Here is a 25,140-nt window from a genome sequence, read left to right as displayed (position 1 = left end):
CTTTTGCCTTGGACCTAGCCGTGCTGATAGGTGAAATTTCATTTTCTAGGGTGGGATGGCAGGGAGGGAGACTTATTCTGGAGGCAGCTCCAAGGCAGAGATGGAGATGGTCTGATGGCAGAAGTTAAAAGATGTAATTCTGTCCCAAGAAACGTCGGCACAGCTCTTCAAAATAATATCAAGCCCCTCCACCTCCTCAGTTCCCCCATTCCCTGCAACATCCTGAAAATTTTCTCTCTCTCAAATCCTTTTAAAATTTCTTGTCTGAAAGGTAGAGTATCTGACTGTTCACCAAGCACTCAGTACTGCAGTGATGTGGTAGTGACCAGGTGTTAGCTCACATAGAAGCAACTATACTTTCACCATTGGAGGGTTATAAAGTAAGTAAGGAATATGGTTCAAAGATTAGTTAGTTGGACACCAAACGGACACCAGTCGTTCAAGAAACTTGGCTGATTACCACCCTCGCAAGGGCAGTTAGTTTGTGGTAATAGTGTAGAAATGAAATCCCAGTATACGATCTGGCTTGATAGACTGCATATTTACTTTTCTTTTTGTTTATTATGGTTAATCACTGAAAGTATTCACAAGAACCTGCTAACGTACTTAAAAATAAATACAAACTATATTAGACTACGCAAGAACTATTTGAAACGATCTTATTCAAAATATCATAGAGATCCAATCTTTTTACCCACAACAACAATCTTAACAAAACCTCAGTGAATTGTTGCCCTCCCCCCCCCCCACTCTAAAATTGCTTGTTCAATTGATATGCTGGTATTCAGTTTATTTTCAGCAAATTTTTACATTCTCTCAGTGCTCTTTTCTTTGGCTAATATCTCTTCTTAAAACACAAACAATCTGCAAAACAGCTCGTCTTTTGGTTAACATGTCTTCAGCAGTCTCCTGTTTCTGAAGATTTTCTGTTATTGATCTTTAAGGCACCTGGGACTTCTTTCCAGACTAGCTTGCTTTGGAGACTGCAAAACTACCAACACCTCTGCTGCTACAGTCCATTTCTCTCTCTCAAATGAACTTGTACATGGTTTGACTTTAGGTTTTATTGGACACCTGTCACCGGACAATCTTTTTTTCTAATGCACTGAACCATTCATCTCAAGGATTTTAAACACTTCATTGAAATACATATAAACAAAACAAATCTCCAGACACCCTGTACCACTCTCCAGAACAGTCTATTATCAAATAGAACCTATGCCTTCCACCTGTTAACACCAACAATTAGAAACACAAATCAAATTTAAAACCATACATCAGCGTAATGTATTATGAACTTTTGTCACACTAACTAACTGTTGAGATCTGCTTGAGGGCTTGCATAACTACTCACCCTCCTTTCTTCCTATCTGTATATATTTCTTCCCACCCATTTAAAAAAATAAACCCTGGCTTATCTGACTGTAGACTTGGTGGTATCAAGCTTTCCCGGTCTGCATTGGCTGAATGTTGGTGAGTTGTCTCTGGATTCCTGTTTGAAAATCCTTCGTATGACATTATATGGTCCATGGTTACCTCATCTGGACCATATGATGATCCAAACTACCTCTTGGATACCAAAGTAGAAAAAAACTCCATTATTACTTTCAGTACAGAGAATTAACAAACTATATATTTCTTTAAAAAAAACAGTAGAGCTACGCAGGGATCTGCTTTTAAATTCTACTTGAGTTTCAGTGAAAACATGAAAATTAACTTTTATTTTTGTACAGAACAGTTGTGTATTCCCTAACTCCAGGTAGGGGGTGGGCAGAATAACATTTATCTAGACGTGTGGTGCAGTCAGTTAGATTTAATCTAACCATCAGCTCCTAGAAGCAGGTAAGGATAGTATAATAAATAGTAATTTTGCTAGGGATTCTCACATCACGTCAATGAATAAACAAAAAACTGAGCTTTCAATTAGCTCTCAAAGACAATTTTGCTTTACTGTGGAGGGGGAGAAACATCCCTTCCTTATCACACCTATCAGGGTATCTAGAACCTTGAATGAAATTTTTTCCTTCAGTCTTCCAGAGAGAAAACAGATGCCCTAACAACATGTAGAAAAACATAAAAGGAAACCAATTTCACTGTATCCTAGGTTCTTCTTCCAAAAAAATACACTTAAATTTGTTATCTGAATTTATTTCAACAATTTGACCTGGATTCTATTGTAAAGATGCATATTTTTCATGTATTTTTGATTCATAAATATCATATCTGTTTTTTTTCTTTGTAAGTTATATGATCTATATATCCCTTAAGCATTGTCTCTAAACATATTACATTTTCTGCTTTGATATAAGAAAATTTTTGTGTGTGTTAAATATTTTCAATAGGACAGTTGCCAGGAACTTTATCCACCGTAAGAAATAAGTTTATCCACTATCTCATCTCCAAATTCTGTATTAAGAACCTTTTGAACCAAATCACAAAGGAATCGGCAGTTCCCAGGTAACCTACCCCGTTACTTTTGTGGCTGTGAACCTCTCCTTGGGAAAGCACAGACTCACACTGAAATCCCCTGTTTACTCTGCAGTGAGTCTCAATTAGAAGGCTAGCAAAGGATTGAGCAGGAATTTCACATGAAATAATTCAAAGAAAGCTGAAATAATGATGGCAACGATTGGAGCTGCTTGGTGCAAGTAGTATTTTTCAGCAGCAGTGAGCTACACATTTGGGGATTTGGGACACTCATAAGAATAAATTCTTGTTCCATTTATTTAGAAGTACACTCTAGAGTATTCCTTTAAATATGTGAAGAATGCAAATTGACAGGCTCATAACAGCATCGCGGAGGAGAAATGGCAAACTTTATTTCTTTGATAACATGGAGACGTTAGGTCAGGAACACAGGCACAAGAGAAGGATGCAAACACTATTCAAAAATCATTCATTAAATGTTCAGATTTTATGGAAAATTGTTGAATTCCACAGGGAAATGACTTGATAAAAGCAGTTCAAAGATAAGCGTTTGTTTGATTTTGAGGCTGGGGAAAATAATCCCAGAGTCCTGAGTACAGCATTAATTTATTCTACAAAGCCTGTGTCGATTTTGCTTTTCTTTTGAAGTCAGGATGTTGATTTTAGGGTTCATGATCACAGTTACCTCATACGGTCAATCAGAACTTTCTAGCAGTTTTCTGATAGTTCATTGAGGTTTAGAGATGGTACATTAATTAATTAGACAAAGAAAGGCAATGCACGGTCTGTGACAGGGAGGAATGTTTTACCAGTTCCGGAACAGATCTGTGAAATGGAGCAGTAGAGGCAGCACATTGCCACATCCCAGTGGTCCTATGTCCTTTTCTGATGGTCTCTGGTATTATTGTGAGGTCTCAGTAGCAACAGTCTTTGTTCTTCCGTCAGGATGATGCAAACAAATTCTGGATCTTCCCCCAGGGAGGTGGTGTGGCTCACCTCCCTGGATCTTTTTGCCCCTTCCTCCTCTCCTGTCCTTATTGCTATACTTTATTTTGGGGGCTGGCCATTAATGCCTGTCTAACCTCTCTTGGTCAATGGTCAGAGGACAACTACTCATGAGTTACATGACTTGGCCTTTTGTCCACCTCCCTTTCAATGTAAATTTAGCATTCCTTCTAAGAACAAATGCTTCTTATTTTCGCTACACTGAAGATAATGAAGTGGCCTATGAGTCAGAACCTTGATTCTTATGACTTCTCCTCTGTCTTCTTACAGAGATTTGCTTACGTTTGCAGAAGGCTGTTTACCAATGGGACACAGTTAGATGAGGTCTCATGTTACACAGGAAAGACCAAATGTGGAACTCTGGGTTAACACTGCTAGAAGTGTCAACAGGGGGGTGGAAATTAGTTTGGCCTTATCTAGGGGTGAGTGCTCCATAAGTTCGGTCAAAGCTAGGGGTCTCTTTAACCAGTCTGAAATTGGGCCTTGAGCTTCGTTCATATCCTCAAAACCAGCTCTTAGCACCTATAGAGCTAATTGGATAACTCATCACATTGAGGAAGATAATTTTAGGTGGTTGACAACAGCTACAGCATAGGTTCTGGGAGGAGTTTCAAACATGGCTGTGGGGACAGGAGGACAGTATGGAATTTTGGAGATTGCTCCTTCTTCCACTTTTACTGGAGAGTTTTAAAGAAAATTTATCTCACTTTCATTGCCACAATGATTGTTGAAGATTCTCAAGCATGGCCGATTTGTGTGCTCACCAGCAACACAGTTTTCAAGGAATCCTTTAGTGGACTTTGTGCCTTTGATCGATAAATTGTAAATCTTGAGTGTCTTACCTTCCTGAGATTGGTAATTTTGGTTTTTAACTCGAAGACTAATACTGGTTCTACCTGTCCCACTGCTAATCTGATTCCTATGGCCTATTTATGCTGAAAAACAGGACTGAACCATTTCAGTTTTCAATGTTGTTGGATGACTGCTTTATACTGATGCTGTATCATTGGCTTGATCTTGCCATGTATACTTGCAAAGGCTTCTTCACACTCCTGAAGCCACAACTATCCAACCTTGACAGTCTATAGTCATTTATTCTGATATCTCAAGCAAGGTGGCAGATCTCATAACCTGAAATATTTCAACCAAAATGGTCAGTGGCTAAGAAAATGTGCTGTTTTTAGTTATTTTGTGCCTGCCTGAAGAATGACAGTCATATTATGCTTTGTAATGTCTTTACTGTTATTGAGGAAATTGGCAAGTTGCTTGTGGTCTTCAAGAAACTTCAGAACTTGGGACTTCCCTGTTATCATTAGTAATTCATAAACTCGAGAGAATAAATTTTGTTTAATATTCATGAACTTGAAAATATGCTCAATATACCTTCTGCTGAGATCCCTCAGCATTTTGTGAGGGGTTGTTCCATGCAGTTAGTTTTTCCAATGCTAATATAGAAAGTTAATACTGCAGCAACTGAAATTCTGAAATTAAAATGAAATATACCAACAATACAGAGTTGCCAGGCAGTACCTAAGGAGAGAGAAACAGATTTGAAAACATATACCAACAGACTGAAGAACAGCTTCTTCCCCACTGGTATCAGACTTATGAACAGACTTCACATATTTTAGAGTTGCTCTTTCTTTGCACCTCCTCTATGGCTGAAACACAATATTCTGCATTTATTCCATTACCTTATACTCACGTAAGGTATAATTTGTCGAGCTAGCACACAGAACAATACTTTTCACTGTACCTCAGTAAATGTGACAATAATAAATCAAATCAAAAAATTTAATGATTGAAATTGGTCATGTATAAAGTGATAAATATAAAGAAGTTTTAAGAAAATATGGGGGCAGAGAAAGGAGGGAATCAATAAAAGGAAAGGTCTGTATTATGACTGAAAGCAGGAGAGATTAAGTGACTAAATAGATGTTAATTTGATACGTAAACAAACATAGGACGAATGTAAAGGTTGTGCAATGGCAAGAAAGTGATCATGATTAACAGTCATTTTCTGAAAATAAAAGGACACAGCTTATGACCTGAAATTGTTGGCTTAATATTCAGAAGGCTGTAGGGTGTCTATCAAAAGATGAGATGTTGTTTTGAGTATAATTAACATTGAACATATCATCCTGCATCATTTCCACCTCCTCTATTTTCCTGCCACGATCAAATCCAGCAGCACCTCCCCTCTCCTTTCAACATTCTGAAAGGATCATTCCCTCTGTCACGTCTGCTTCACTCTTCAGGTATCCTTAATGCTCCATCCCATTTCTAATGCTGTCTCTCGTGCTAGCACAGGAGGTGCAGCAGCTGTCGTTTTACATCCTCCATTCTCATCATCCAACGCCCCAACTGTTTCTGGGCAAGATAACAATTTCCTTGCCATCCTTTCAATTCCTCTTTTATTTACTGCTCATAGTGAACCTCTGCTTTATTGAGAATTTTAAACTAAGATTGTGTGACCAATTTGTGGAAACTATTCATTCAAATAAACAGCTGGTCAACTACTATTGCATTTCACTGCCACACTCTCAATCTGACCTCGCATCTTCAGGGATGACCTTACAGAGATTTACAAAATTATGAGGGACATGGATAGGGTAAATAGGCAAAGTCTTTTCCCTGGGGTTGGGGGATCTAGAACTAGAGGGCATAGGTTTAGGGTGAGAGGGGAAAGATATAAAAGAGACCTATGGGGCAACTTTTTCACACAGAGGGTGGTACGTGTATGGAATGAGCTGCCAGAGGAAGTGGTGGAGGCTGGTACAATTGCAACATCTAAGAGGCATTTGGATGGGTATATGAATAGGAAGGTTCAAAGTTTGTGAGAAGATTTGTAGCTCGGGTGCTCATTGCTGTGGTTCTATTTGCCGAGCTGGAAGTTTTTGTTGCAAACGTTTCGTCCCCTATCTAGGTGACATCCTCAGTGCTTGGGAGCCTCCTGTGAAGTGCTTCTGTGGTGTTTCCTCCGGCATTTATAGTGGCCTGTCCCTGCCGCTTCCGGTTGTCAGTTTCAGCTGTCCGCTGTAGTGGCCGGTATATTGGGTCCAGGTCGATGTGTTTGTTGATGGAGTTTGTGATGAGTGCCATGCTTCTAGGAATTCCCTGGCTGTTCTTTGTTTCGCTTGCCCTATTATGGTAGCGTTGTCCCAGTCGAATTCATGTTGCTTGTCGTCTGCGTGTGTGGCTACTAGGGATAGCTGGTCATGTCGTTTCGTGGCTAGTTGATGTTCGTGGATGCGGATCGTTAGCTGTCTTCCTGTTTGTCCTATATAGTGTTTTGTGCAGTCCTTGCATGGGATTTTGTACACTACATTAGTTTTGCTCATGCTGGGTATCGGGTCCTTCGTTCTGGTGAGTTGTTGTCTGAGTTTGTGTGCTGTTATAAGTCCTAGTGATCGCAGTAGTCTGGCTGTCAGTTCAGAGATGTTCTTGATGTATGGTAGTGTGGCTAGTCCTTTGGGTTGCGGCATGTCCTCGTTCCGTTGTCGTTCCCTTAGGCATCTGTTGATGAAATTGCGAGGATATCCGTTTTTGGCGAATACCTTGTATAGGTGTTCCTCTTCCTCTTTTTGCAGTTCTGGTGTGCTGCAGTGTGTTGTGGCCCTTTTGAATAGTGTCATGATGCAACTTCGTTTGTGTGTATTGGGGTGGTTGCTTTCATAGTTCAGGACTTGGTCTGTGTGTATGGCTTTCCTGTGTACCTTTGCTATAAATTCTGTGTCTTACAATTGTGTCCTCCACAACCACCTGATGAAGGACCGGCGCTCCGAAAGCTAGTGCTTCCAATTAAACCTGTTGGACTCCATCCTGGTGTTATGTGATTGATAATTTTCACTCCCACCTCAGCCTTTCCATGTGATTGAAGATAGTGCAGAGATGATGAGTGGTGGTGAATTTCCCAATTGTTTATGGAGTGACTAAATTCTTCACTTGTGAATTGAAGAACCATAGTTGCTCATCACAACTTTGGGAGTGCCATAAGGGCTGAAGTGTGCTTTGAGGGCTTTCAGCAACCTTAGCAACAGTCGACAAAGCAGCTCATAGCCTACACTGAAAAGATAATCAGTTCCTGCCATTGTGAAGAGATCTACTCCCTTATTAATCCAATTGTCTGTTTGGGATGTTGAATGTCATCAGCTGCTCTCTAGATTGCTTAGCTCAGTACTCATTACAAGTGCTGCAATGGCTTATGTAGTCCTTGATTTAGTTGCTTATATTTGGCCAGTAGAACACATCTCTTGTCTTCCCTCAGATGAAGCTTAATTCCTTGGTGGCTTGCATAGATGTGAATTACCATCTCTCCTCACAACTCTTTGGGGGTAACGGTTCTATTTTCTTTCTACTAAATGCCATCTTAGACTGTCAGTTCAACTCTGCATTCTCAAAACAAATTTATATCAATAGGTGTGTCCTGAAAGTTTTTTTCAGTCTATTCAACAAATGTACATCAGTCTGGTAAACAGTCCCAACAGTGCTGAGCATAGTGATGTTTAACCTCTCTGGCTTGTTCAACAAATCTGTTGCCATTTCATAATTTTTGCGTCGTGCAAGGAGCAATCTGCTTCATAGTGCCTTTTAGCTTTCTGGAGAGATGGGATCTGTTTTAGCTCTGCCCTGTTTTTTTTCTTGTACTTTACTTTATTACTTACAGCATCGTTCATAGCTTTGAACACTTCTGAGCTGCTCTGTCAGTAGCTGCACTTTTCTTTACACACACTAGCTTAGTACCATTTCTGATACCATGTCCTGTGCACAATCTCGTGAGAATTAATTCAGGAAGATTGCTGCCTGCAGTGTGTGTGAGGCTTATGGTAGAGATTCCATGACTATGGCAGGTTAGGAAATACATTTGTGTTTGATTGGCTTCCAATTCAAACATTGAAAACTCCTAAAAGATTCCAATAGTTCCAAGCGACCTGTGAACCTCCTGAAGCATTGTTGACTCAACTTAACTAGTATTGATTTTGTCATCACAGATTCAGTTGAACAAACTCTATTTGCTCATTCGTTGTCCAGTTTTCATAGGACCTGATCATCCAGATGATTTCAGGCTATACCTTTGGTAAAACTTTCACAATCTCAATGTGAAATTCAGCCACAGGCAGTAGGAGGCACAGCTTGTTCTGGGAACTAGAAGCTCTGCAACAAAATCTGCAATATTTAGCAATAAGTTGGCAAAGAGGAGATAAAATCAATAATGTTATGTGAGAAAGGGTGAGCAAGTGATGGAAAGACTACCCCTTTTGCCAGTTGAGTATCAGGTTTATACAAATGTTGAAATACCTTAGTGAACATTTTAAGAGGTTTTGTTGCCTAAACAATATCTTTGTATGTCCAGTAATGGAATTGATGAAGAAAAACTGCATTTATGTAGCATCATTTGTGGCCGTAGGATTTTCCACATTGCTTTACAGGCAATGAATGAATTACTTTTAAAGGCAGTCACTGTTATAATAGAAGAAATGTAACAGCTAATTTTCTACACTGCAACATTCACTAACTGCAGTGTGATAATGACTGCTTAATTTGTTTTTTTGTGATTTTGGAGGATACATTTTGGGGAAAACTGCTCTACACTTTTGCAATGGAGTTCCATGAGATTTTGTATGTCCATGGAAGCAGTAACTTGATTTTTAACACCTCACCTGAAGGATTTCACCTCCGACACTGCAGCACTCTTTCAATACCAAGGTTTCATCTTAGATTATTGTGTTTATCTTTCGAATAGGACTTCAGTGCATAATCTACTTACTTGAATGAAATAATTAAAACAACTAGCCCATAGCTGTGGCAATGTCTAATTAGTGTTCAAATGTATAATTCTAACCAATCTGTTCAGCAACACGAACTTGTGCTGACTAAGATGAATGCATACTCAAGACTAGATTGCTTGTAATCCTCATTTCCCCTCCCCCCACCTTGTCTCAGTCAAATCCATCGAACTCAGCACTGCCTTCCTAACCTGCAATCTTCTTCCTGACCTCTCCGCCCCCAAGTCCCTCCTCCCTACCTTTTATCTTAGCCTGCTGGACACACTTTCCTCATTCCTGAAGAAGGACTTCTGCCCGAAATGTCGATTCTCCTGTTCCCTGGATGCTGCCTGACCTGCTGCGCTTTTCCAGCAACACATTTTCAGCTCTGATCTCCAGCATCTGCAGACCTCACTTTCTCCTGTAATTTGCTAGTCCTGTCCATAAACACAGAAAAGCTTACAATGGGGGTACACCTCGCTGTTAGATTATAACTATTCAATTATTGAAAACAACATCAGTTTTGTGTCCTTTCCCAAACTAGAAATTCAGAAAGTTAAGCAAATCAAATGCATGCTATGCAGCTTAAGTAAGAGATGTTGGAAAGGAAACTTCTCTGCTGGTTTACTGATTGTTATTACTTACTGATAGGTAATTCCTTAAAACTGCTATTATACAGAAAGAGAGAGAAATTTTATTTCACTAACATGGAAACCGAGGGGTTGTGATCTCAATTGGAGCAAATTGTATATTCATGAGTAACTCCAAAATTGCTCAATTTATTTCACTAGTGAAAAAAACTGCATTCAGTACCCATTTGTATTTTCACATCTGTTCTTCATTTCAGAATAAATTAATGCAAAGGTAATTTCTTCAAGACATTTCAGAGACAGACATGCCACAGAAAAATAATTAACCCCAACATATTTATTCTCAGCATGTCATTAATAGCGGCATAGTATACAGAGATCAGAGTAACCATCTCCATTTAAAGCTCAAGATTTATTTTAAACTGCTAATCTTCAGTTACGTGAATGATTCCTTAAGCTGTTTATTGCAAAAAGAATGTGAAACTAATATAATAGGCTATTATGCATTCAATGCATTTGTATTAAAACAGTAACAACATTCCCTTTACAAATTTCTCACATGGTGAATGGATTTTCAAATTCCAAAGTCAAGTCTACATTAACTAACAAAAACAGAAATTGTTAGAAAAGCTCAGCACGTCTGGCAACATCAATGGAGAGAAGTCAGAGTTTCAGGTGCAGTGACCCTTCCTCAGAACAGATAGTAGCTCGGAAAAACATTGTTTTTTATGCAGAAGATAGGATGGAGGAAGGAGGGAAGGTGTAAACGATAGGTGGAGATAGAGCCCAAAGAGAGAGAAGAATAGATGGACAGACAAATGAGTGGATAACAATTATCCTGGGAGAATTTAATTAAACCATTGATCTACAGCAATCATATTATTTAAAATTAAAGAGAAATACTGCATGTACTGCAATGAGAAACATGAAATGTGACTAGAAAACAGAATGTTTAAAACTCCTGTCACCATGTATAGCTAAAGTGTGGCACTTGAGAGGCCAAAACAGTTCTAAACTTTAGATCTTGTTGACATTGTTCCATTTGGTAACTGAATCTCACCAATTGCCTTAGGCAGAGTTAGTCAGCTGTACTGTGCTGCGTGCTGGTAACTAGGGGCGACTGATGGACTGTGCAGATGTCATAACCAGGATAGATGAGAATGAGCTGCTTTAGGCTAAAGGATTCTTGTTTGACTTGGAGGACCCCGTTCCCTCCTCTTGGCCCCATAGAGGTCTATTTTTAAAGTAAATCAAATACTTTTTCTATTTGGAGACTGCAGGCAATGTTTCTTAAGGAGAGTGAATGCTAACAGCATACACTGTGCATGATCCTTCCTTTTTCTGTATGTGGAAGAAAAGAATACAATCTGGTTACTCAAAGTGGAATAGGAGCCTATTTGGACATTTAAACAGTCTTTCATCTTTTGTGTCCAGGAATACTGACCACACTTTTATTTTTCCCTGAAGTACTACTATGCACAACTGAGTGACCTACCCACCTCTAAAATCACCATGACTTTTTTCTGTGTTTTTTTTAAACTACTATCCACCACCAGTAAAATCTACTATCCACCATCTTTGTAATGCTGACTACTCATTTAAAGACCTGCTTGAAACTTGGTTCTGGTGTGTGAATGAAATCACAAGATCTCCAAGACTCCCTCTGCTCATTGTCTATTAAGATTAGATTAGATTCCCTACAGTGTAGAAACAGGCCCTTCAGCCCAACAACTCCACACCAACCCACCGAAGAGTAACCCACCCAGACCCGTTTCCCTCTGACTAATGCACCTAACACACAGGCAATTTGGTACGGCCAATCCAACTGACCTGCACATCTTTGAACTATGGGAGGAAACCAGAGCACGTGGAGGAAACCCACGCAGACACAGGGAGAATGTGCAAACTCCACACAGACAGTTGCCAGAAGCTGGAATCGAACCTGGGACCCTGATGCTGTGAGGCATCAGTGCTAACCACTGAGCCACCATGCCGCCCTTAAGTGAAAAGAAAATCCTTTCCCCCCGTCCTACTTCAGTTATTGTTTTGATGATCTTGTTTAATAGATTTTATCCTAAAATTTTGCTTTTAATCTGATTGTGAGTTACAAGCCCAAATTAATTTGCAAAAACTGCACTGTAAGCTGCATTTGATGCTCTGCAGATACTGCATTTGAGTGCCCAGGGAAATGCTGCCGAGATAGCAAATGTGCCTTTAAAATTGAATCACGCATTGTAAAATGTTCAATGAACCAATTAATGAGACCAGCATTTTAACAGCTCCGATTCTAGCTTTCAGGGAAAGTTAACAGTTTTAAATATACATTTTAGATTGTTTGAGGGTGAATGGGATAAGAAAATTGACGAAATAATTATTAGCTTTGAAAATCTGAACTATTATTTTTGTAACAATAACACAGTCTCTAAGTGGAAATGAAGATTATTTTCAGGGAAAGATAATTGTTTTTATTTTGTTTTTAAAGCATCGTGCATTAGCATAATGATGTTAGATGTAAGTGGTACATTGATGCACCCCTGAATGGTGTGTGTCACTGCATCTTTTGATTGTAAACCAATGAAAACAGACTTACAAAGGACTTTTTGCACAATGCCATGAATTCCTTTGAAGGAAAAATAGTCCAATTAAATTCAGATAAATTTGGAATCAAAGAATAGAGACATAAGAAACTATTTTGCCTCACATGAATGTGATACTTTACAGCAACTGTCTCCTACTGAGCCCGAAAGAGCGGGATGCCTCATATGCTTAGCTGATTAAGTTGGTGAGGAATTGATCTCCGTAGGCCATGAATTCTAACATAGGTTTGTGCTAAGTTTGTTTGTTGCGATTTATCTCCTTGCATCTCCCTTCCCTAATTATTGGCACTGCCAAAGTTACTACTCATATTCAATACATAAACTATAAACACCTGGGTAAATTAAGCTGCGGGCCAATGATTATCTATTAGGTAAAATAAACAATAAATAGCAATTGTGCTGATGTTTGGCACAAGCATTCAATAGCAGCCACACCACTCCAGGAATTCCATGATTTCCCGTTTCATTTTATGAATGTGTAAATCTATCAAAGCCTTTACCTTGACATCACATGCCTGGTGTTCTTGGTAAGTTACTTGTGTTTTTAATAAACTCACTCTTGACAAGATTTATGACTAGGTCAGCTGGCTGTTACTGTTTAAATGAGGCTTCCAATTGTGTCATATATTCTTTGCAAGTGCTTCATTGCAACAATGCATCCAAATAAATCACGTCATTTAATACACAAGTTAAGATTTGGTCCTTAAGTCTTGAAAGTAACTGGAGCATTCTTAACCCAAATGGTATGGTTCAACATTGATGTAATCATTTGGTATATCAAAAGCTGATTGGATAAATCGTGTGATATATTGGCCAAGCATCAATTGCTTTGAACTTCACAGAAGGTTTATTCCTGTGAAGTTCTGTGAGGTTTCTTGCGAGATCACTCAAACTAACTAACCCGCCCTCATGGTGATGCATTTGTGATGCTAGTCCGTTTCTATTACTTGCTCTCACTGGAAGGACTCACTACTGCCACGATATCTTGTAATGGACTAGCATTCCTGATGCTGGTGCTGTGCTTAAAAGGCTGTTGTAAGCCTAGACAACGATGATGAATCCAGACCTACCTTGCATGGTGGCTGACCTTTAACCCAGATATGGCAGAGAAGGGGAAATTGTAACCTCGCTTTATGGACAGGGACTTGGAGGTCCTGATGGATAGAGTTTATGCAACAGAGTGCTATCCTCTTCCCCCAGGACTAACCATTTTCCCTCATTCATTCTCACCCACCCAAAATGCAGCACATTCAACGCCGCATGCCCTTTGCAATGTCCATTCATTTACTTAGGATGACTCACACCTTTCCCCTACTTGTACCAGTTCCAACAAAGTGTGACACCCACTTTCACCTCACTCAGTCCCTCGTTTTCTTTCTTTCCAGCAATCATGGTACTAAAGGAGATTGAGATGATCACATGACATCAACCATGAGATTTCCCATCAGCCCATCCTTCGTTATGTGAGGCACAAAGCTTCCCTGTACAGAACAAGCAGACCCCCTGTTATCACATATAGGGAACAGGCAAAAGTGAGGACTGCAGTTGATGGAAACCAGAGTCTAGATTATCGTGGTGCTAGAAAAGCACAGCAGGTCAGGCAGCATCTGAGGAGCAGGAAAATCGACATTTCAGGCAAAAACCCTTTATCAGGAATGGAGGCAAGGAGCCTCCAGGGTGAAGAGATTTTGCCCGAAACATCAATTTTCTGCTCCTTGAATGCTGCCTGACCTGCTGTGCTTTTCCAGCACCACTCTAATCTAGACATACAGGGAACAATTTAGTCTTTTAGAAGGCAAGAAACTTAATCATTTTATGCATTAGGGTGAGTTTTCTATGTATAATTGGGAATTGGCTCAAACCAGGAGAAGATTTACTTGAGATGGCAGATCAAACTTTAAACATAAAGTATTTGTGATAAAGCACGTGGCTCATGACTAGAATAAGTGGGATTTAAATCGCAACTATCACATATCCTTTTAGGGACTGTAAGAGTACCTCTATCTCAGGCCATTCCACTGTTCTTGGCCTTCCTTGATGAGGAGCAAAGAGTCCAAGGAGAACTCTGAAAATATCAGAAAAGACTTTATGAATCCTCTCCTGGCTCACTCCTCATCAGGAAAAGCCCAAATCCCAAGGTTTGAATGAATGATGTTCACTCAGAAATTGTACTTCTTTAACATCCTCATGCTGATCATCCAGGACGGCACTCTGGGTAGCATGTTGTTCATACCTCACCTGAACACTTTCCTAATTACTCAGGCTAAGTGTAACATTCAGTCTAGTCTTCCCTTGTTCTCTCCTTAGAACTCTGTAAAAGGATGCATGGGAGTTGCCATACTAAAAGCCAGCACATGTTTCTATCACACTTCCAAAGAGAGGAGGAACAAAGGTTTTACAGGCATCTTGATAGGAAAAAGTGAGGTCTGTAGATGCTGGAGATCAGAGTTGAGAGTGTGTTGCTGGAAAAGCACAGCAGGTCAGGCAGCATCCGAGGAGCAGGAGAATCAGGCTGGAGCCCTTCATCAGGAAACAGGCATACAGGCATTTTGATAGGCAATCTTCACATTGAGCTTCACCTGATTTAACTACCTTCCAATGATCTCATGTAACATTACTGTACTGAGCATAAGTAATGGTCATAAAAATACTTATTCATCATGACATCACCACGCTTGCAGGAAAATCATTGCAGTATGTTCAGAATAAATGAATGGTCTATAAATAAGTGTGTTAGTAGCATGTAGCAACCAGATCAAAAGCAAAACAGTGCATGGTAATAAATTTCTTTGAACTTTGTGACCAACTTTTAATTAAACTGATGCCATAAGGGCATTCAGATTATTAGATTTCTTTTGTCAAACATTCAACTAATTAAAGATATATATGTGTGTGTTAGTCCAGCAGGTATTAATGAAAGCAAAGGTCTGTGGAGTTAAGACTAGGGACAATTGTCATGCAGTGTTGAATGTGACATTTAACATTAATTGCTGAGGGTGAAGAAAGTTTATTGATCTATTACAGGCTAGATTTTATGAAAGTAAGATAGCAAGAGACTGAACTGAACATTCGAATGACTTCTGGGAAAAAAAAACAGAAATTGCTGGAGAAAATCAGCAGCTCTGGCAGCATCTGTAGGAAGAAAGCAGAAGTTTTAAGTCTGGTGACCCTTCATCAGAACTGCTAGTAGATAGGAAAAAGTGGTATTTATGCTGAAGCCAATGTAGGGGAAATGGGGAGAGGGAAGAGGTGAGCAAGTACTGGAGATAGAGTCCAGAGGCAGAGAGAGATATGAACAGGGTAGGTAAACAAGGAGATTAGGTACTATATAGCAGGCCAGGACAGAGGAAAAGCTGAATAAGTGATAATAAAGCTAAGAGTGAGAAAATGGGTTAGCTGTACTGAATACAACTCACATAACATGATGATGGACCTAGGACTATGTGGGAATGAGTGACTGTTTTTTTCAGATCCATAGTTCTTTGCTTTATATTAGGGTGAAATATCTGTATAGAACAGATAATTTGAATGAACACTTATGCTACAAAATCTGAAGCAAAAACAAAAACTTCTTAAAATAAAATATGACAGGGCCTTGGCATCTTGAAGAAGAAATGACAGGTTGACATTTGGATGGATACTGATCATCACAAATGAAAGATAAGCACGTCTCAGTTCAAAAGAGGAGTTGGAGCAAGAAACAGCTGATGACCTAAAAACAGATATACTTAATAGAAATGCAGGCAACAGATGATATGAAAGGTCATCTCATTAACAAATACAGTCTGCGTTCATGCCTTCAACCTCAGAAAATGTCCCAAGGCATTTCAAAGTACCATTATAAACAAAATATTATATTGAACCATATACGATATTAAGAAAATAGCTGAAAAAATCTTGGTGTCTTTAGGAAGTGCCTTAAAGCAGGAGGGTGAGGAACAAGAGAAAAAGAAACATTTTTAGGAGGAAAATTCTCGAAGACATTACAAAAAGTATCTGAGCAACAGGGTCCATGCTGAGAAAGGCAATAAATCCTACAAGATTGCATTACAGTGTGGAAACAGGCCCTTCGGCCCAACAAGTCCAAACCGACCCGCCGAAGCGCAACCCACCCATACCCCTACATTTACCCCTTTAACCTAACACTATGGGCAATTTAGCATGGCCAATTCACCTGACCTCCACATCTTTGGACTGTGGGAGGAAACCGGAGCACCCGGAGGAAACCCACGCAGACACGGGGAGAACGTGCAAACTCCACACAGTCAGTCGCCTGAGGCGGGAATTGAACCCGGGTCTCTGGCGCTGTGAGGCAGCAGTGCTAACCACTGTGCCACCGTGCCACCCGTAAATCCTGTAGTTCTGTTGTTTGAATTTTATTAAACAATAATTAGATTGATATAAAGAACATGGTTGTAGTTTTCCACTGATCTCAACTCTTCAAGGCAGATGCTTACTTCTTTTGGAAGCACCTTGACGGCAGTTATAATGATTACAAATAATGGGACAAGCGATCGAACATCACATAAAGTTCCCCAGTGTTGGCAACAGAACAAATGAGATTTTGATTCAAAGTAAATGTGCATTTTAACAGGTGGTAAGCCCTAAAATTTCACAAATACAAATTAACAATGATGCTCCAGAAATTGCTTGAATTGGATATAACAAAGGGATTTATTTGCACCTTTGCAACAGCAAGAATTATTGACAAATAGCAAGGATCAAATGACAGGGCCCTTTCTTGTGTCTGCTTTAATAAGAAGTTGAAAATAGTTAACTCCATGCTTCAACGGTCAATCAAATAGATGGTTTCAATAAATTGCTCCCCAATCTCAACCACATTAAATCAGGATGCAGCCTTCTCATCAACGGCGCCAAAGCACATCAACTATAATTTAACAGGAGGCCCACTTATAGATAGCAATGGCATCTATCTACACTCCCAGGGCACTGCATCTCAGGATTTGTCCTAAAAGAGATATAGCTGTTACAATTGAGCAAGGTAGGTTTGCCTACCAAATAGCTCTGAGATTCCGATCTTTGCTCTCTGGATTGTGAAGGGAATATTGCTATCAATCCATCACTCCGGTCTACTGAGATAAAGAGACTCTTCTTCAATTTCATCAGAGGGTTGACTGTCACAATCCGGGTAATTTCATAGCTACTGCATACAGTGACAGAAAATTACAATTGATGATGCTCCTCCGTGATTTATGTTTGACGCGGAAGGAGAAAGTGTCAGTTATAGCACAATTAACTGCATCAGTAACCATTTTAGGGAGAATGATGGTGTTGTAGATAATGCTGCTGAAATTGAAAGACAAGTGTAGGTGTAACAAATGCCACATTTGAAATTCACAATCCTGATGCTCAGCTCAGTTTCTTAAAGCTGCAGAGCCATCTTGAAATAGATATTTGTCATGTTTAGGAAAAATCTTAAGTCGGCCAAGCTATTCAATTATATTTCATTAATCTAACCAGTGTGAGGCAGATTTCAAAATTGTGTTGTGACAGTGCTAACAAGTATTAAAAAGACACATTTAATATATGTCAAATGTACAACTAATAATCCAAATGTGTTTCAATTTAGTTTTGAGCTCTAGCAATGAAACAACAAGCTGGTAAAATCCATGTAAAACATGCTTAAGAACTGGACTGATATTCATTTTTTGTAGTTAGTTCAATATTCAGAAAATGCAACAGCATCGGAATGTTAGGATTGGTTTAAGTTAATTTTTCTGACCAAATAAGAGATTAGCTATCTGAATATAAGATCGTTCTTTTGTTTATTATTCTACGTGAAAGAGAACCTGTTCAGATGGAAAATTTTACTGTAAATGCTTGGTATGTATCCCCTCCCTGCCAACCCCTAGATCTTTGTCTTTATGCAGCCGAGGTTCATGCCAGATGTGAAATGAGGGTACAGTGCAGGAACTTTCCATTAAAGAGGCTGGAAAGCCTGCCCACAGTTCCCTGGAAGAGAGAATGGTCACCTTGTAGACCATCTACATCATAAGTCACTCATTCCTTCTGACAGGGAATACCTTAAAATGTGACCATTTACAGGAAGCCAGTTTTCCAGCCCAATCTGAACCCCAAGTATTGCTTTCAGCTGTTCTTCAATTGTTGGCATGTTATAAAGCCTTTGAGGAGAAAGTGAGGACTGCAGATGCTGGAGATCAGAGCTGAAAATGTGTTCCAGCAACACATGTTATAAAGCCTGACCATATTGCCAGATTTTGAAGTGGCAAAGAACCTGATATTTCCAAAAGGGAGAGTTCTCACTTCAGCTTCATTTCACTTTAAATGTAATTTTTTTTAATGTAAAACAAAATAAAGAATTTATATATGTATAGTTTCAAATGATTTTAGAGTTAATGACCTGAATATTTTCGGGATAACTAAGTACTGCTATCTCTACCAAAAGTGTGAACTGACCCTGTTTCAGTGGGCAGGGGTGTCCTAGACCACTATTGTATGGTGACAACCAGGCAGAGGCTGGCAGCTTGGCTCAGCATTATCAGCGCAAGCAGCAGCCTCTGCTTAGTCTTTTGAAGGAAGGAACAGCTGCCTTAATGTCACTGATGGCCATCCACCGTTACAAAGCAACTGATAGGACCTGAGGCCTCAAGAACTCATTACCTGCCCTTAGTTGGATGGCATATGCAGAGCAGTAGGAAGTGTTCCCAACTCCTCTCTGGATTCTGTGTTGTGAGTGCCATTCCTGCTTCCTGCTTCTCCTGTTGGCAACAAAGCACCCCATTAATGTGCAGTCATATGGTTCAGCCCCTGACTTCGTCTATGTCTAATTGTGGCTTGGAGAATCAGGCAATACCTCTGTAACACAAATCGAAGAGACTGAGCACAAACTCGCAGAACAGTTCAGGGAACATGTCTAGTGCTTAAGCACCAATCAACCCCACCTTCCTGTGGCCATCCACATCAATTGTCCTCCCACTCCCATAAGGAAAGATCTATTCTAGGTCTTCTCCACCGTCTACACAAACTGGAGGAGGAGCACCTCATCTTCCGCCTTGGAAGCCTACAACAACACAGCCTCAACATTGAATTCACCAGTTTCCAAATCTCCCCTCCCACCAACTCATCCCAGATTCTATCCTTCGACTCAGATCTGCCCTCTTGACCTGACTGTCCATCTTCCTTCCCATCTATCCGCTCCACACTTCCCACCAACCTATCAGTTTATCTCTGTACCCTTTTCCCCTCTCTCCAGTCCTGAAGAAGAGTCCTGCCTGAAACATGCACTATCTTGCTCCTCGGCTGCTGCCTGACCTGCTGTGCCTTTTCCATCACCCCCCTTACCAAATCAGGGAATGTAATTACATCATTAGACTTGTACCTGTTCCCAACATGGCCAGCAGGATTGAGATTGCCTGAAAATTAGAATGATGTTTAGACTAACTGTGTTTATTTTGTTCCTTTTATTGTTCCATGTGCAAACTGGGCAAGAAAATCTCTTCCAACTTATCTGTCAGCTGGATATATTTTGTCGACATAATCCTGAATATAATATTTATCTCCTAACATTTGATATATCTGATATGAATGCAATTGTTTCATCCAGCTAAGACATAAATGGTTAATATTCTAATGTTGTTGTTTTTCCTTTTTGATTAGACCCTGGAAGTGTTGAAATATGAATTGATTGTCCAAGCTAAAGACATGGCAGGCAGTGATGTGGGATTGACAGGCACCGCAACTGCAACTATCATCATTGATGACAAGAATGACCATCCACCTGTATTCACTAAATCTATGGTGAGCAGACAGCATAAGTATCCTATCACTTTGTTAGACATCTTTAACATCAGTTAGAAGCTGAATTTAAGATTCAAATTTTAGCTTAAGAAAAGCAAGAGCAGGAATTGGCAATAGGTCAATGGAACCCATTGTGTCAATCAGTAAAGTCATGGCAGAAATCTCCAGCATTCCTGTCATACTGTGTATGTTTGTTCAGTGTAAACATACTGTAGTGGTTGTTCCAGGAGCTAAGCACTGAAATAGTCAATTAATTTAGTTGGCAATAGCCTATATTAGTCCGTACAATATAAATGCTTACCATTCTCAACTGAGCTGAATTAACGATAAGTGATTATAAATTTATAGGCAATTAGCAGCTTTCTGCTAAAGCATATATGTTGGTAATTAATCAGTATTATCAGGAACAATTGAATGGCAAAACACAGATGTCAGGTTCAGTCTTTTAATGTGTACTGATGACGGCTGAGTTTCCTTGCTGCGCGCAATCACAAAATCAGGCTCTAATATGTTTATATTTCACAATATCACTTGGTATATTTTCTTGATGCAGTTTAAAATCGGTCTGAAAAGTATATATCAGTGGACATGTCTGGGAATTGATAGTGAAGATTGCTCTTTCACCAATGAGGAAGATTTAAATGCAATAGTAACAATGAATATGATGATAAGGTTAGATGAATTGGAGGAGTCACTTGTGAATCCTAACAATAGCATTGGACAATTGGTTCTGTGCTGTAAATGCTGTTCATTGACAAGAAAATGATGAAAATGCTAAAGACTTTATAGCAGGATAAAATCCTGGAACTGGTTAGTTTATACATGAGGACCCTTCCAGCACATGCTATGTAAAATTTTTGCAATGTTCAAATATATCCAAATTGGAATAAATGTAGATAAATATATTATAATGAGTCTTCAGAAGAGAAGTCTGAAATAGTTTGTTGTTGGTTATGCTATTGCCCCCATTTTAAGTTGCAAATGGGATAGTGATGGAATCTATGCATCTGTTAAAATACAGACTGTCACAAAATCAAATACAATGACATTTAGAAGGAATTCACGGATAGAGATAGCCTGATCAGTATCACTTACCTTGAACTTGTATGTTGCGCAGTCCTCACAAACAATGCCTGACGATTAGTGCCAAGTTTCCCAACCTACATAACAGAATTACATTGTGCGGGTCATAGAGTCATAGAGATGTGCAGCATGGAAACAGACCCTTCGATCCAACTCATCCATGCCAACAAGATATCTTGGGAGCTTTCTTTGTTCAAACTATTGTCATTGTTGCTTGGATTTTCTAGACATGTTACAATATCATTGAAATCAAATATGATTAAATTTTACTGTTTTTTGAAAGTTTCTTATCGTAAATTGAAGGGCATAACTAATAATCGATGAAGCAGGTTAACGTATGCCCTTCTTGTGAAGACCTGTTTGATGCATCCCTGGAGTCGATCATCCTGTTTTGCATAAAATGCAGAGGACCGAGGGAGTCCAGATGTTACCTCACTGACAAGTAGCGGACTCTTCCACATTTTCATGAAAAGTGATAGCCTTTCCAATGGCTCATACAATGCCGTGTGTGAGGTCAACAGTTTTGCTTTCATTGTGATGTCTGAAATCTACAGGCAGAACTTTACTTTCCAGTGAGCGGGAAGAGTGGGCAAGGTATTGTGTGGTAAAATGGTGAGGAGCCATATTGGAATGGTCCTTGACCATGTCCCGTTGTTGGAGGGATTTTATCAATGGTGCCTGGAGGTGGCCCAGTACAGATTTTCATTTTTCAAGGCATTAAAGGGCGGCAACAGGGAAAGTCACCCTGGCAGCCGTAACAATTTCAGTGGAAGGTCTTCATACTATCACTTAGATAGAATCTTTTAATTTTTGGCTGCCTACTGGTGAGATGCAGCAGGTCTCCAGGATGTCCCTGTCACAATCTCATGAAGCTGCTGAGGCTCTGAATTACATGCCCTCTAATTGGACTACTAGCTCTGGAAGGTGGCTTGGGGTCTTGAGCAGGACAGTAATCCTGATAGCAGCCACTTGATTGGCTCCTGCCCTCAAAATTGAAGAGGATGCCCCTGCCAAAATGGCAAAATCCTGCCCTCTATCTCTGCCCTAGCAAGCCTGCCGAAGGGTATTACATGCGGGGTTCTGACCAGTTGTAGTTGCTGATGTTCACTGACTCTGGAAGTTTTAGCATGTGCAGACCCCCATTGGCTTACTGACCCATGCAGAATACAGGTGCCTGACTTTCTGTCTGGAAGGGAAATCCATTAGCCATGGATTATTTTTCCCTAAAGAATCTTTACCTATTTTACTTTTGCAAACTTCTATTCCATCTACACAATTTGCTGTTTCAGTGAATCCCCTGCTGTTTGCCAGCTGTCTTACATTATTTCTTCTGAGAATCACAGAATCATCAAGTGCAAAAGAGGTATTTTGTTCCATTAAGTTAGTATCCCAAAAGTATTCTACTTACACTGTTGTCCTGCCTTCCTGCAGTAGGCACATAGCCTTAATTGTTATGACATCCAAGCACTTTAAAGATTGTGAGGTTTCCTGCCTTAATTACCCTTCCAGCCAGTGCATTCCAGACCCCACCACCCTCTGGGTAAAAAAGATTTTCCTCAAATGCCCTCTAAATCTCCTCCCTTTTGCCGCTTTATTATTGATCGTTTGACTAAGGTGAACAGCTGCTTTCTATTCACCCTATCTATGCCCCTCATAATCTTATACACATAACTTCTATTCTGTCAGGTCTCTCCTCAACCTTCTCTGCTCCAAAGAAAACAACCCAAGTTTGTCCAGCCTCTCTTTACAGCTGAAATGCCAGGCAATATCCTGGTGAATATCCTTTGCACCTCCTCCAGTGTAATCACATCCTTCTTTTAGTGTGGTGAGCAGAACTGCACATAGTACTCCCAGCTGTGGACGAATCAAAGTTCCATACAGCTTCAACATGACCTCCCTGCTCTTATCATCTATGCCGTAACTGATGAAGGTAAGTGTTCCGTGAATCTTCTTAAGCACCCTATTAACCTGACTTGACACCTTCAGGGATCTGTGGATAAGCACCTGAAGATCTCTCTGCTCCTCTGAACTTCCGAGTGTTTTGCTGTTCATAGAGTACTTCCTGTCTGTACAGATAACACGCGTATATTTCTATATCAAACATATCCATAGCTTTCTTTAATCAGCTTATCATCATTTGAGTGCTCATTCAATCTGGCACCAAGAATAGATTCCATTAAGTTTTCCACAACTGCTGTTAAATTGACAGTCTGTAGTTAGCTGGTTTTATCTTTTAAATAATGGACAGAAAAATGCAATTTTTCATCTGAAAAGTATAATCCCTGAATGTAATGCTTTAGAAATTGTGACTAATGCACCTGGTCCTGGACGTTTGTCTGATGTATGCATGACACCTTTAACCTCTCCTTACTACGATCTGAAGTCCCCACCTGCTTCAAGAAGATCATCCCAGTGCCAAAAAAAATCATGCAGCGTGTCTCAATGACTACCGTCTGGTGGCTCTGACCTCCACAATTATGCATTGTTTTGAGAGATTAGTCATGGCTCATATCAACTTTTCACCAATTTCCTCATTTCCCCTCCCCCCCACCTCATCCCAGTTCCAACTTTCCAACTCGGCACCACCCTCATGACCTGTCCATCTTCCTTCCCACCTATCCGCTCCATCCCCCTCTCCGACCTATCACTATCACCTCCACCTTCATCTATCTATCGTATTCTCAGCTACCTTCCCCCCAGCCCCACCCCTTCCCATTTATCTCTGCACCCCCTCGGCTCACAGCCTCATCCCTGATGAAGGGCTTTTGCCTGATTCTCCTGCATCTCAGATGCTGCCTGAACTGCTGTGCTTTTCCAGCGCCACACTCGCGACTCTAATCTCCAGCATCTGCAAACCTCACTTTTGCCTCATATCAACTCCAGCCTACCATATTGCCTTGATCCTTTGCAAGTCACCTACTGGCTGTATATTCATCCTTGGAAGATTTGGATAACAAGAATACCTATGTCAGGTTGTGACTTATTGACTACAGTTCTGCTTTCAACACCATAATTCCAAACAAACACAACTCTAAACTCCGAGACCGAGGTCTTCACTCCCAACTCTGTAATGGGATCCTCGACCTCCTGACCCATAGACTGCAATCAGTAAGAATAGATGACAGGACCTCCTCCATTATAATCCTCAAAACTGGTGCCTCATAAAGTTGCATACTCAGACCCCTACTATGCTCCTTATACTCTCACATCTGTGTGGCCAAATTCCTCCCCAACTCCATTTACAAGTTTGCTGACAGCATCACCATTGTAAGTTGGATCTCAAACAACTACGAGACAGAGTACACAAAAGAGATTGAGTGCTGAGACAATAATCTGTCCCTCAACGTCAGCAAAATAAAGCAGCTAGTCATTGATTTCAGGAAGCGGAGTGGAGGGCATGTCCCTGTCTACGTCAATGGTGCTGAAGTAGAAATGATCAGTAATGTCAAGTTTGCGGCAGTAATGATCACCAACAGTCTGTCCTGGTCCCGCCATATCAACATCATGGTCAAGAAAGCACAACAATGCTTCTACTTCCTCAAGAGGGTAAGGAAACTCAGCATGTCCACAAGGAATATTACTAACTTTTATTGGTAAACCACAGAAAGCATCTTACCTTTGACACTGTTTCCAAGACCGCATTAAATTACAGAGTTGTGAACACAGCCCTGTTCATCATACAAATCAGCCTTCAAGCATTGACTCCATCTATTCTTCCCTCTGCCTTGGAAAGGCAACCAACATAATCAAAGACCCCTTCCAGCCCGATTATATACTCTTCCACAATCTTACATCTGGCAGAAGATATAAAAGTTTGAATGCATGGACAAATAGTTTCAAGAACAGCTTATTCCCGGCTGTTATTAGATGTTTGAACAGACCTGTCAAATGTTA

At 40.1% G+C, this 25,140-nt stretch overlaps 1 protein-coding gene across 2 annotated transcripts in view; it reads left to right on the top strand.

The window, feature by feature from the left end:
• The window catches only part of cdh13 (cadherin 13, H-cadherin (heart)), a 1,069,860-nt gene that overhangs the window by 908,708 nt on the left and 136,012 nt on the right, over positions 1–25,140 (top strand). For both annotated transcript variants that reach the window (XM_043706651.1, XM_043706652.1), the window contains one exon: positions 20,023–20,163. In XM_043706651.1, the coding sequence (XP_043562586.1) occupies positions 20,023–20,163 (141 nt within the window). The remainder of the gene's footprint in view (positions 1–20,022; positions 20,164–25,140) is intronic.

Source organism: Chiloscyllium plagiosum, chromosome 17 (assembly GCF_004010195.1).
Source record: "Chiloscyllium plagiosum isolate BGI_BamShark_2017 chromosome 17, ASM401019v2, whole genome shotgun sequence".
NCBI classification, from domain to species: Eukaryota; Metazoa; Chordata; class Chondrichthyes; order Orectolobiformes; family Hemiscylliidae; genus Chiloscyllium; species Chiloscyllium plagiosum.
Note: the sequence above shows the minus strand (reverse complement) of the source record. Positions and strands in the feature narration are given on the sequence as shown.